This window comes from Polyodon spathula, chromosome 16 (assembly GCF_017654505.1).
Source record: "Polyodon spathula isolate WHYD16114869_AA chromosome 16, ASM1765450v1, whole genome shotgun sequence".
In the NCBI taxonomy this organism is placed as follows: Eukaryota; Metazoa; Chordata; class Actinopteri; order Acipenseriformes; family Polyodontidae; genus Polyodon; species Polyodon spathula.
Genome location: NC_054549.1, coordinates 6,143,700 through 6,157,921, shown reverse-complemented (window position 1 = coordinate 6,157,921; position 14,222 = coordinate 6,143,700). Strand labels below are relative to the sequence as shown.

General features: G+C 40.3%; 1 protein-coding gene across 1 annotated transcript; it reads left to right on the top strand.

Annotated features, from left to right (window-relative positions):
* The first annotated feature begins 3,224 nt into the window (after positions 1-3,224).
* LOC121328608 (G-protein coupled receptor 157-like) lies at positions 3,225-11,923 on the top strand. The gene is made up of 4 exons (XM_041273444.1): positions 3,225-4,081; positions 6,826-7,039; positions 8,321-8,515; positions 8,825-11,923. Exons 1-4 carry the CDS (start codon positions 3,708-3,710, stop codon positions 9,032-9,034), a joined length of 993 nt encoding a protein of 330 aa, XP_041129378.1. The 5' UTR covers positions 3,225-3,707; the 3' UTR covers positions 9,035-11,923.
* The last annotated feature ends 2,299 nt before the right edge of the window (positions 11,924-14,222 follow it).

Below are 14,222 nucleotides of genomic sequence, written 5' to 3'. Positions count from 1 at the left end.
TTTCATTGTTAACATCCTGACAACTTTTTACACTTACAACTTTAAAGTCTGTTTCAAAGCTGTTTTCAGAATTTGCCATCAGTCCTCTAATCTAAATCACTACAGAAAAAGCGATTGAAAAAAAAAATAACAAGTGCTCTTGCTTTTCTTTTCCGTACCACATCATAGATCCTTACACTATCAGTGCACTAGAATTGCATTTTGAAAAGAGCTCTGAAACAGACTTATTAAAAAATATTTTAATAGATTGTACTGTATTTTTTTTCCCCGCCTGAAATATGTTGGCATGCCATAGCTCAAAAGAGTGTTTTTTCTTTCTTGATATTCACATGAAACATCTGAGTCTCTTGCATATATTTCCAGCAGGTTTGGCCGCTGTGCATTTGCTGTGTTTGCTGTGTGAAGCTTGCTGTTCCAGCTAGACCTGATCACCTCAGCTGGTGTGCTCATGCTGCAGCTACCCCAGTCACATGCAGGAGCTAAGTGACTGAACTCAGCTGTTAAGCAATCCAATGCAGGCAGCTTAACCAGTATCTGCTACACCTTGCTTACTAACAGTGTAACTATTTGCACAGTAAAGGTTACACGGCTGTATAAACCACCCTACAATACTCAAGTCTCCTAGCAAAAGACATGCACAGTCATATTAACATATGCATTGATTTAAAACATTATATTCATAGTAATGAAAACTACACAGAGAGCAACAGCAACCCATATTATTGTATACAAGCAGTTGTCGTGCCTGCTGATCAAATTGATTTCACCTTGTAAATCATTTTTAACCTCTTGCACGAGAAAGTCGACTAGGGAAGAAAAAGAAGGGGGGGGGGGAGGACTTTGCGTCCTGCTAAATCAATTGCTCGGTCACTTACTGGATGAAAGGATGGGAACGCACCGACTCTGAATTATCAAAAAAAAAAAAAAAAATGAAGGAAAATAAAGCAATTTAAGTAATTGCATCAAGAAGCACTCGGAATGATTGCAGACTGAGCACGTGAACATGCCTGTGACAGCACCCCATGTCACAAGCAGCCTCCGTGTCATCCTAATAGTTGGTTTACTGTTCTGTGGTACATCTCCCCAGATATCGTCGTGCCTCCTGAACTGATCAGGTGACACGCTAGGTTTGAATTGCCAAAGCGGACCATGTTTTTGATACTGTGTGTCTGCGTCACCTGAAGACTATCGAGTCACGTGGAATGTAGCTTTGCAAGTGTAATTAGCTCAGATGACCACAGTCTGAATAAATACTTGCCGATCACATTTAATTCAAATTATTTCTGTGTTTTCCTGCAGGGTTAGGCGCTTGTAAAACACTGCTGTTTGCCATTTGAAAAAAGCAGCGTTGCTCTCAGTAGCATTGCGCGTATTGAACACAGGGAGGTGCGTATGTCCTAATTCTATCCGCATTCCTGCAGCGCGCTCTTTCTCCCTGCAAACACAAAGAAATTGATTGTTTGGCAAGCGGGATGAATAAATGCAAACTTGTTTACCAGGGTGTTTATGAGCCTTCAGGGGGAGTGAGAAGAAAAACAAACAGCTCCCACAGAAAACCAGATTGATGAGCTATACAGCTTTCTCTTGGGCTAGTCTACACTTTAAGCTAATAAATCTTTAAGGACAAAGAACTAAAGCATCGACCATCTTAAAACAATAACCATTAAACAGGTGGAGGTCAAATGTATTTGTTTAAACTGTATTTATTTAAGGCGTCAAGAAGTAACATTGTTAAATCAATGGCCAGTGTACACCTTATAAAGTAAACCACAACATTTAAAAAAAAAAATGACAGAGCCTTCTATTCTCCAGACCGAGCCCCCCTAAATGGAGAGTTTAGTGGTGTGAGTTCTCATGTGTATAACCTTGCAGCACTGTTATGGTTAGGAAGCAGCATTATCAGAACTGTATGGGATGTGCTCACATGTACTGCTGGATCTTCCCTAGGCTGGAAACGTGTGCAAACTCTCTTTATTATGTAAATAAACGAGTCTGTCAGCAAGGTGTGGTGGACAGTGTAAATACGGGTACTGCAAACGCTGGAAGCATGCAGTAAACAAACATCAAAGCATCATAGTTCAGTGTAACAAATTGCCAGACGGTGCAGCTTTGAGTATTTGGAGTGAATTGCTCGTTTGTTCTTGGAATAAATGTTAAGCAAACAGAAGATTCCCATGATCTAATTCTCAGAGTGCCGACGCTTTGGTTGTAAAGCCTGCATTACAAGCAGAGCTACTGGCTTTCAGAGGATAAGAAGATAGGAGATAAACAGAGACCAGACTACATAGGGACTGGACTGCAAAATAAAAGTGTGCATTAATATACACCAGCATGCACTTATCTTGTAGTTTCATTTCTGTTACACTTCAGCTGTCTTCTCACAAGTTATATGAGTAATTTGAATATTAAACTATTTTAATACTGTCACAGTATCTCTCTTATGAAGTTCACAACCCAGCTGAATTATATTTACTGTAGACTTCATATATTTATGGTCAGAATATTAGTCCTCAACAACCACTTTTCAATTAGCTACCCAAACAAAATCTTAGAACTGCTGGAAACCTTACCGCTCCATTTGAATGACTTACATATTGTACCAGGAATGGAAATAAGACTCCCATTGCATAGCAGTTTGATCCATTCCTGGTTTTAATGTGAGTTTAATAAGACACACCTGAGCTTGTTCCCTATCCACTGTAGCTAATCAGGCTTGTAGTAAAACACAGAATGGGTGACACTACTATGCAATAGGAGTCTTATTTCCATCACTGTCTTACTGTCCTGTATTGTATTCTGCCTGGGTGCTGTTCTGTAATATGGGATAATAATGACAAATGGTATTGTTATACAGAACAGCACTACGTCATAATATTTGCATATTTCAACATACAAGTGACATGGGTGCGAACCTTTCTGAAACTACCATGGTACCCGCTGCCTTATCACCAGCAGCATGCTGTCTCTTTAGCATTGAGGGATATTTGATAATGTTGCTATTGCATGCGTCTGTCATTGGTTCTCCAGTACATTTCCATCTACAACACACTGTGTAACAATGACACGGTACTGGGAGAAATGTTAGAGCTGCTACGTCACATCACTGTACTGTAGCTCCCGATTGCGGTCACGAGGAGGCGATGTGCAGAAGCCCCGCACGTGCACTAATCCCGCTCTCCTGTATTTTAGAGAGGTGACGTATGAAGTGCCGAGAAAGTGTGTTGCAAGCTTTGCAACGCAACAGCACCGACCGGGGTTTAGACTCGGTCTCACATGATCTTGTTTTCTGGATATTATTATGGAGAAAACATAAAGAGATTGGCGATGGGCAGCTGAAGGGGCCGTTTGGTTTCCGGGTTAAAATGCAGCTAGTAGTTGAACATTCTCCAAAACTTTAAAACGAAGTTTTGATTTGTTTTTCTTTGTTCAAAGTTTTTTTTTCTTTATTGTTTAAAGCTGCATTTGTAACACCTGCTGTACAGGAATACACGTTTATTTTGTTAAGTGGTGTCTAGTTTGTTTTGTTAACTTACATCGTTTTTCTTTCTTTCTTTTTATTTGTTGTTGTTGTTTTAACCCGGTAAGCTTTGACAAATCCAGTGAACATATTCTACACAGCCTGAAAAGCTGTGTATTTTCTGTTTTACAATTACAAAGAGCTGGGTTTGTGTTGAAGAACAGCCACAGACTTACACCAGAACGAAGCAATGGCTGTTCCCCGAACAGAAGTGTTCTTGTACGAGCGGGCTGTTGTTTTGATTTCATGTTTCTTCTCATTTTTAGGCTCCTGTTTAATCATATTTAGTTACGTGTTCTGGGCTGATTTAAGAACTAAACCGAGGAAACTGCTGGTTTTCCTGTCGGTGGCCGACTTGCTCTCTGCTGTTTCTTACTTTTACGGGGTTTTGAGGGATTTCGATTCGGATTCCTGGGACTGCGTGCTCCAAGGCTGCGTGTCTACATTTGCAAACACAAGCTCGTTTTTCTGGACTGTCGCTATAGCCATTTACTTGTATATTTTCATCGTCAGATCTGACCAGAGGACGGCAAATAGTTTGATTTTGTGGTTTCATATCATCAGGTAAGAAAAGTGTGTGTGTGTGTGTATGAGAGAGAGAGAGAGAGAGAGAGAGAGAGAGAGATTAAAATTTAAAAACAAAACAAAAAAAACCGTACATTAGCAACACGTTTGGAACTGTATGTGTTGGATCTATAACCAGGAGTTAGCCAAATGATATCTCCAAATGATATCTCCATCGTTTTGGGAGTTCCCTGCTATTGTTAACTCTGAACTTTGCACGGAGTTGGGGTTATATAGCTGAATAACAGAGGGAGAAAGAAGGCTGTTCAGTTTATCTGCGTTCAAGTTCATTACAAGCTCGGTAAGTGCATGTTCATAATGAAAAGGTAGTGTGACGAAATAGTTCCCTGATAGTTAACTTACAAACAGATCCAACTTGTAGTTTTAATAGGCAATAAAAAGGCCTAACGCCATAGGGTTATATGCTGTTATAATGCGTTATTAATATTTAACAGTGATTATTGAAGTGTGGTGTACTATGCATGGAAATGCAGTTATTTTATTGCCAGCTTTTGCAGCAAATGAAAATGATTGCACTTTCTGCTTTTACATTGTAAGAAGTGATTGCAAGCATCACCTCCTTGCCAGGAGAACAACATTTAAGTGATTAAGGTTATATAAAGAAAACGAACCATTAATCTTGCAACCCCTGCAAAGGACTTGGATTGCATCAGGGAGAGCATGCATCACCAAGCCACGGGTTGATTGAAGGAATGATAGGCGTTTAGAAGGAGGGGGTTTCCGCACTGTAAGAGAGCAGAGCCCCTTCTCTCAGACTGGCTAGTCCCAAATGCCATGCAGATTGCAGGATTAGAAGCCATTCAGATTCACTTGTTCAACTGTTTGCAAATTTTGAAAAGTTGTTACTGTATATTTCCATGTTCAAAACATCAGCTGTTTCCTGTAAAATATTACCATCTGAGTTTTTTATTAATGTATTTGATGTCTAATACAGTCTATAATTATTGATCCTTATAGCTTTTGGGTCCCTGGATTTCACTAGGGATGACAACAATGCAGAGTAACTGTAGATCTGCTCTAGTGGTACATGTATTAAAGTGCTGGCTATCGCTACTATGAGAAGCAGCCGTTTAACACTTTGGGATATCATTTTATACTCTATCACCACATTCTGTCTTTAAAAATAGCAGTTTCATCCATTCCAGGTTTTAATACAAACTCGATTTAGCTGTAGTGTAAGCTCAGGTCATATTAAGCTCCTTTTACAACCTGGAGTGGATCAAACTGCTGTGCAGTGGGAGTCTTATTTCCATCCCTACCATGGAGCACCTGGGTCCAACACCTGTTAAAAGGTCATTGGCACACTGCAATCTGCAATTGGGAAATCAAATTTTTTTTTTTTTTTTTTTTTTTTTTAAATAAACTGTGCAAAACCTTAACCACAGCTGTGTAACGATATAACTCTTGGGATTCTAGTACGTAGGCAGTGATTAATCCATGATCATTTGTATCCTGGCCATTTTAACTTTATGAATGTTAATCAGGATTCTTAATTAAATGAACGCATAAAGGCATCTAATTCCATTTGCCAAACTACAGTGAATAAAGCCATTTACAAAATGCACCGCAGTGTTGATCATTAGAGGATGCAATCTGTTATTGACATGCAAAAATTGCTGAGGCATTTTCTTACAGATTACTTTAACATTGATTAGCCATTTAACTGAGCAGCACCAAGAGAAATAAGTGCAGCTTGCAGTGAATAAGTTAATGGACGTTAAAGGGGCAGTGCCGCATCGGCTCTATGCTAGGGCAGCTCTGTAAAAAGAATTGGCTTTGTGATCTGCAGATTAGGGGCTTTGTTTTAAATAAATAAATAAATAAATAAATAGTGAACCATCTGGCGCAAGCCTTTTTTGACCTGATAAAATTAAATTATTTGCCTTAATCTAGGAAAGCTGTAGGTAATTTATTTTATTTAGAATCTGGCCCGCCCAAGCATGTGAAAATACTGATTTGTACTGAGATGCTTTACATTCAGTAGATACATTTATGTAAATGACTATCGTTTTGGGGCAATGCCAGGTTGTTATTTAATTGATACAGGTCAACTGCATGGCTTAAATATCCATTATAAACTCATGTTCAAATGCCAACTAGTCTATCAGTACAACAGAACGCTATGAGCTGTCCCAGAGCCTGTATATGTTTCAGTCCTGCATAACCTCCTGCTGCTGAAGGCTGTCGTCGTCGCAGCAGTAAGCACCAGTGTGGCTTGCACAGAACAGCAGTAGCAAGCACATTATCAGGGGAGGGGATGCTTGTGGTTTTCAGCAGGATCTGGACGGTATGAGAGAATTGCCCTGTATGAATTGCTGAGGCTGCTTTGGGGCTGTTGATGGATCACTGCTGGGATTGTTACCCCCAGATAACTATGTTAAGAATTGTTGCTGAAGCGTTGTGAGAGCATTGGCTTTCCCTTGTGTGTATGGCAGCACTTCCTTCACACATACATTGATACTCACCTCTTCGTGAGCTTTTGTTTGATGGTTGTGTTTCAAGGAGGTGCTTAAGTCCTGTGTCTGTGGGGGATATCCTTTTATTTTTTTCTATACATATAAACCGCTGGATTTTATTATACAGTCTGGATTTTTTAAATGTAATCCAGGTAAAGGTTTGTTTTTAAAGCCTCTAAGCCACAGCCCTGGAGATACCAGGCTTGCAGCTCCAAGGCTGGCATCCGCAGCAGCTTGACTGTAATTATTTGCTTGTCTTCTCCTCAGCTGGTGTGTCCCTCTGGGGATCACCATAGCAGCAGTGTCCCTGCAGAAGATTGGCTACGATGCGTCCAACGTGTCCGTGGGCTGGTGCTGGGTCAGTATCAACGCCAGCGACCAAATTCTCTGGATGCTGCTCACAGGAAAAGTCTGGGAAATCCTGGCTTACATCACTCTCCCTATCCTTTACATCCTAATCAAAAAGCACATTAAAACTGCGGTAAGCAAAATCTCTGTTTTAACTATGTAACCAAGCTGGCATTGCCTAGTGCGATTCACTGTGCTTGTCTCAAACAATGTTTTAAACCACTCTTGAACCACAGTTTGATTGTAACAGAAAATGAATAAGGTAGACTCTCAAAATCCTAACATGTCCTAGGTATTTTATGTAACAAGTTGCCTATAACTTCCCCAGGGACTCCCAAGAAAACAGGGTTTTTTCTGCCTCTAGGCACCTGTGCTGGAGAGAACACAAAGGAAGAATACTGTAGCTATGTAGCTATGTTAAGATCAAAGCCCTTCTCTGGGAGTTGCATGGAGGGAGGGAGGGAGGGAGGGAGGGGGGGGGGGGGGGGGGGGGGGTGTTAGGAAACACCTAATCATGATTTTGCATCATGAGAACATGCAAATCTTATTTAAGAGATCAAGCATCGTACATTTTTCAAAAAAGATCGTACTGAATTTTTATATATATTTTATATATAATATATATATATATATATATATATATATATATATATATATATATATAAAAAAATATATATGCATATGCAAATATCTCTGCATCTGAATTTAAATGTTACAGTATATTCAGCCTGAAGGGAAAAGGAACATGCCTTTGTATAGGCTGTAGTCTAAAATGCATGCCTGCAATGATCCAGATATTGGGCAAAACAGTGTGAACCGATTGGAACAGAATTCTAATGACTTGATAAAGCTTGTTAATGACACTGTCACTAAGCCAGGTAATGAAGGTTCGTAATGGAGAGGGCGTCATATTTCAAGTGGCATCTATTATTATTAAAATTGTTTGTTTATATATATATATATATATAGTATATATATATATATATATATATATATATAGATATAGAGAGAGATATATAGAGAGATATATATATATATATATATATATATATATATATATATATTAGGTTATATGTAGGTAGAGTTATATCTAGCACTAACAAAATATAAAATATATATATATATATAGAGAGAGAGAGAGAGAGAGAGAGAGAGAGAGAGAGAGAGAGAGAGAGAGATCGATTGTGCGTGTCCGTCTGGCTCTCTCTTTGTCACACACTACATTGTTATAAAAATATTTGTAGCCTTCCAAATACTGTGCAATTATTACACAATTTGCAAGGACCGTTTTTTAACATTGATTCAGTCTGTATTGTTTTTTGGGTAAGCTGCATTCAGTTCTAGGCTGTATTAAAGGCCAGTGCAGTGCTGGAATGAAGCTTGCTTCTGAACGTTTTTGCTCTTGTGTTTTCAGCACGCCGCTCTGTCCGAGTACAGGCCCATCCTGTCTGCTAGCCCCATGTCTCAGTCCCAATCCTCCATGGCGGACACAAAGCTAACGCTCATCCCTGTCATCTTCATCGCCCTGCGAATCTGGAGCACCATCCGCTTCGTCCTCACCCTCGCCGAGTCCCCCGCGGTGCAGAACCCGATGCTCGTAATCCTGCATGTGAGTTTCATCCTTCACCCGCTGCAGCACGACTGCATTAGAGCATGAAGCAGGATACCTGCTGTATCTAGCACGCATTAGTAAAGCATTAGAGATCTTAACGTTCTATAACCTAGTGTAACACTGCCAAAACAATATGAAACTTCTTTGAGAAGAGCCGGTTTCATAAAACCCTGATTTGGCACAAGCCTTGGACTGCTTTGCCTAAAGTAACATTAGACCAGTGCTAATCGGGGTCTGTGAAACCAGGTGTTTTATGTTTTGCCGGTATCTAACCTCCCTAATCAGCTTTGTGCTTTGTTCCCGCAGGGAGTTGGAAACACGTTTCAGGGAGGCGCCAACTGCATCATGTTTGTACTGTGCACCCAGGTGGTGCGATCGCGGCTGGCGTCCGCGCTGTGCTGCTGCAGGTACGAGGCTGGCTGTACCTGCTGCAGGGGATCCGATAGCAACCAGCAGCCTGTCGAGACACCACGCACAGAGGAGCTGCACCGTCCTGTCTGGGCTGAAGAGCAGTGACCAGGATGTTTATTAACTAGCAGGACACACGCACAGCAGTGCACTAGCAAGTTCAGCACACAGCGGAGTGCCTTAAAGACAAGGCTGTGCTGTACTGTACTGTACCGCAGAGAGCAAAGCACACATATGCAAAGGAGGGGTTGGGCTATATTTAAAAAATGAATATGTTTGTACTGTATCGCACTACCAGGTACTAATGCTGCATTAGAACCTTACTCGTTCCCTCTCTTAGAATTACAGTCATAATAATGTGGTTGGCCTTGCTCCATTTAAAGATGCCACTGTTTGTACTGGGTCACCTGCATTGCATTTTCGTCTATTCTGCAAAACGTTTTTCAAGTATATTTTGCTGTGAAACGCAAGCCTCTTGGTTGATTGGAATTGAGGAAGAATTTGGAAGTTTCAATATGCCAGTATTCTTTGCATTCAAAAATTCAGCACCCTGCTTTGGCTGGAAAAGCCACAGCATGTGTGGATATACCCTTTATGCCAGCTCTGTACAAAAGCATTGTTAATGCTTTGGATTTTTTAAATCAATGTTTTGATACTGCATTCTGTAGTTCAATTGTAAAGAGTAACATGAGAGGCACAGGGCTCTTCACCAGACAAGTGGCTTTTAAGTTAGCTTTAAAGGGTTATCAAGTGATTGTACTTGAGAGACTGTGAAGTAGCTATTGGTGGAGGGATGTCTTTTATAACACAATGGCTCTTTCAAAACATGTTGCTTTCACATCCCTTGAATGTTCTCAACGTAAAAATGATAACTGTTCAGGACTAATCCGAAAACCCAAAACATGAAGCTAAAGCAATTTTATTTCTTGTGTTGGTTAGAAGTACGATCCCGTCAGCTTGGGGTTGTATTAACTGTCCACCAAGATTTCTTCTTGAGACGAAGAGAGGAAACAGACACCTTGCTATCGGAAATGAATACAGCTAGGAACAGATTAGACTAAACAGACCCAGACTGTTATAAAACCTTAACTTGGATTGTTCCCTTTTCTTGTAGGCTTTCACCACAAACATTTCTTAAAAACAGAACTCGCCAATTCCACCCAGCCACAATTCTCGAAAAGCACCAACAATCGCAAAATGATAATATGTGCTAGACCTTATGGTCCTTTATTATTTAAGTTTCAGTTTAATTCATAGAGAGAGGGCTGACATTAAAAATTGCTCTGCTGGTTTTTAAGGCCTTACCACAGTTTCGGCCTGTACCCAGGTACACCTGTCTGGTTCAGTATTTACGTTCACACTGATGAAGGCACAAATGGTTGGTCTACCTAAAGACTTGTGCTCCCATCCCTTACTGCCAAATGAGATCCAAAGACTTGGGTGAAACCAGGTTAGCGGTTGCATTGCTGTGAAATCAGAGCTACGGGAAACAAACGGCTTGTACATGCTTTGGCATTGTGCCAAGTGTTTAGTAATGTGACCTTGCTTTAAGAGTTTCAGATTGAGTTGAGAAACGTCTCGTTTCCTGTTCAGCTGAAATCATGGCTTGCTCTCCCCTGAGCCAGCACTTTGCACAGCCCTGTGAAACCTGAGGCAGCATGTGTTCTTTCATACTGTGTGCACAGGGACTGGGTGAACCCCAATACTGTCTCAGCAGGACAGCACAAGCTTCTCTATGGGCTTCCTCTTGCTGGGATTGTTTTCACTTCTCTTAATCTCTTGAAGCATTTATTAGTTACTGATATTGAAGAGAGTATCTGTTTGTGTACTGTTACCCTCAGTTCCCCTGTTCTCTGCATTTCATGTTCTTGTTCAAACCTACTTATCCGCCATCCAAAGCCATATTTATCATTTTACAGACTTCCGTGATTGGAGTAACACACACTGGGCTGACATCCATTTGAATTTAATAATGTGGTGAATTACATTAAGTGGCAGTGCATCGGTTCATTTCATGCTTGTCAAATGGGGCCTGTGTCATTACTCTGGGCTCTGTGCTCAATGTTAGCAAAGAGCACCTCCAGCCTGACTGACTGCAGTATGTGTTGCCTGTTCTGAACCAGTGACCTGGCGGTCTGGAAGTAACCTTGCTGCACACAGTTTCCTTTCTGTATATGTGTGATAGCATTTTCTGAAAACAGCATTTGTTAGGAAATTAAGTGTAATCCTGAAATAGTGCGTCAGTGGGAGAGATTTACAGTGACGTGCTGTACGAGGTAGAACACAAGAAAGCGATTACAAAAAAAAAAGTCCCTCCACAGTTAAGCTAGCTGGTATTTTCCTCTCAAAAGAACGACTAGCGCAGAGCCCTTTTTTATGCTCTTTGAATGCAATACAAATTGTTTGCATTCTAAATAACTCCCTGTGCTTTGCAGGGTTTTTTTTTTTTTTTTTGCTAAAATGACCCAGGCACCTTGTTAATTCAGCAGGCTTCTTGGTAGATCACATTGACAGAGAGCAATGTATTCTGGTACTTAGTGCAGATAGCTGCCTTCTGAATTATGGAAGCTTCCTCTTGGTTTGGTGGGACAGGGCCCCCTCTGGTGGTGGAACTGGGAACGTTTTACATGGAATTGTTCACTGAATCTGGTTTTAAACAGGATTTACAAAAAAAGGGGATGCATAGGATTAACTTTCTCTTTGTTGCTTGTATTATTATCATTTATGTGAAAGTAGTTCCTTTTGCCATTATTATTATTTTTTTTTTTGTAGAACAGATCGAGGTATATTAAATTTTTGGGCGGAACGCTAGCTTCGATGCATTCCGTGGAAGATTCTAACCATTAATTAGCCCTATGGGTTAATGGTACAGTTTTTAAAAGAGGAGGTTGCAATCAAAGGCCTGTCTATGTTTGTTGTGTTTATATGTTAAATGTCTTTTGACCTCTACTGGTCTATCAAAAATCAAAATAATAAAGGACAAAATTGGTGAATTGATTTACCTTTGTACCACTTAAACTAATTTTAATCTCACAAAGGATAGCAGAGGGAGTACAGACACGTAATCTGCAGTGGGTTTAATTCTGTAGAGTGATGGCAGTAAGCTTGTGTGCCCTTCATATTCTCCTCTGGAAAGTGATGACGGTGCACAAGTCCCCCGTGTGCAGTAATCTTCCCTGTGACTTTGCGTTGGAGCAGGTTGTAATGAAAGTAACCCAGTTATTTAAACTGCATTTCATCCTGAAAATCGCTTAGTTGACAAAAACTTGCAGTGCGTTAGAAAGGCATAATCTGGTGGCTCCTTCTGGATTTTGGCAGCATTTTTACAGCACAAGTTAAAGGGTAAAACACTTAAATTTGCATCTGAATGTATATCGTAAATCTTATTGTTCAGTGTTTTCAGACTTTCCCTGAAGCTCTATTCAGTCTCGCTGCTCTGCGGTATAGTGTCATGTGACTTTGTTGAATTAGGAAATGGGCAAAGACTGCAGGAGAGTGATGTTATGTTGCTGGTTTTTTTTTGCTGAAGTCAAACATCGTAAAAATCAAATGAGCAAAACACATTAACATCGCATTTACACCAAAAACACAACATTTATTCCATGCTGCAGTTAAGCAGGGCTACCAGCTTTTGCTGAAACGCAGCATGTTTCGTTGCATTATAAATGTAACAATGACATTTGATAAGCAAGCGTGCCTCTTTGGAGGATTGTACAGTGCATCCTCAGGACTCTGTTCTGTAAGGTATGTGGCAGCAGTATCCTTTTCTAGCTAGCTAGCTAGTCTGCATGTCTCCTGTTTCTCAGGGGAAGACAGTTATAACCTAGTTAACGACTCCCAGTGGCATCCAAGCACAGTTAAGTCCCAGTGCTTTATATCCTCTTATCTATCAAGTGGTTTGCTTACTGAATGATAAATAGCTTTTTTATTCTAAAGGGGTAGTCTGGGGGAAGGAGCGATTGATAAAGGTCTTAATTAAGAGTGTTCATCAGTGATGGTATTGTTGAGAATCCACAGCACTGGCTGGGTAGAAGTACAGGTGTGTGTTTGAAGTTGGTGCAGATATACTGTTTCTTAGTTTGTCATGCCAGAGGGGAGGGCACTATTCAGTTATCTTAAAGTGTTATTATACTTGAGTAAAAACTGGATTCTTTAAACTGCATTTCATCCTGTTGCTTCCAAGTTTTTAGCTAAACAGCAACCCTTCAGAAGGTTTACTGAATAACTCTGTGTGTAGATTGGGCTGTGTCTAGAACCTACAGTATCTCTCTCTCTCTCTCATTCCAGATCCTCATCTAGAAATACATTTCTTGTTTTTGGAATTACCGTTTCCCTTTTTATTCACCAGGAGGCCCACAAGATGGCGCACAATCATTGCTTGAGGAGAACGACAGACTTTTCCCCAGCAGAGCAAAAGGCCATGTGATAATTATCTGGTCAAGCCAGCTGTGCTTCAGAAAACTGATGCCATCATTCCCACAGCTGGGCAAATGCGAGTGATTTCCTTTTAAAGAATGCTTTCTTTCTATGACCCCACTCTGTTTGCACAGGAGGGCTTTGCAGCTGGTCCAGGCAACTTGTTTTGTTACATTGCAATAAAGACAAGGTTCGTTTCTGAAGAAAACAAAGCAGTATTACGTTTAAGTTTTCTGAATTTTTCTACCTTGTTTTTGTTATGGTTCTTTTTTATTGTGCAAAGATTTACAGTTTTTTGTTGGTTTTTTTTTCCCCCCCCTGTAATTCAGGGTCTGCAAATATTTTAAATACAACACTATTGAAAAACTACTGCATCCTGGCACACGTTTTATTTAACCACAACACATGAAGTCTTTAGCAACTAGGAAGCAGCAGAACGTTTGTATTATCTGCAGTATCTCCATATTCCGATATGCAAAGCACATATTGTCATGTTAGATATATGTAATGATGTGTTTGTCTGTGATTGGCAGGTGAAGACCCAGCAGAAACTTGATTGAACCATATAGATGATGTGCTTCTTGCACTCTGCATCAGTTTATAGTGAAGAGCAGTGATCAAAATGGAAATACTGAACACCATTCTTGGTCTAGCCATAGATTTCAACCATTAAAGGAAACTCTTAACAGCTTGAAGTATAATTGCTTATTACATTGTTGCACTTGTGTCAACAATGTCATCAGATATCCTGATAAAAACATGCCAGCCTTTGATGTTTCTGTAGATTTCCACTGAGAGAGAGAGATTGGAAGTGACAGTAATGATGCTGATTTGAATTTGACGCAGCAGCGCTCGCACAGCAAGGGGGAATTCAGCAGGC

What these genes read in the sequence shown, in the direction of transcription:
- LOC121328608 (XM_041273444.1), top strand. Translation starts at nt 3,708, where the DNA reads ATGGCTGTTCCCCGAACAGAAGTGTTCTTGTACGAGCGGGCTGTTGTT. An exon ending in TTGTGGTTTCATATCATCAG is followed by an intron (nt 4,082 to 6,825) that starts GTAAGAAAAGTG and finishes TCTTCTCCTCAG; the next exon opens with CTGGTGTGTCCCTCTGGGGA. An exon ending in CGATGCTCGTAATCCTGCAT is followed by an intron (nt 8,516 to 8,824) that starts GTGAGTTTCATC and finishes TTGTTCCCGCAG; the next exon opens with GGAGTTGGAAACACGTTTCA.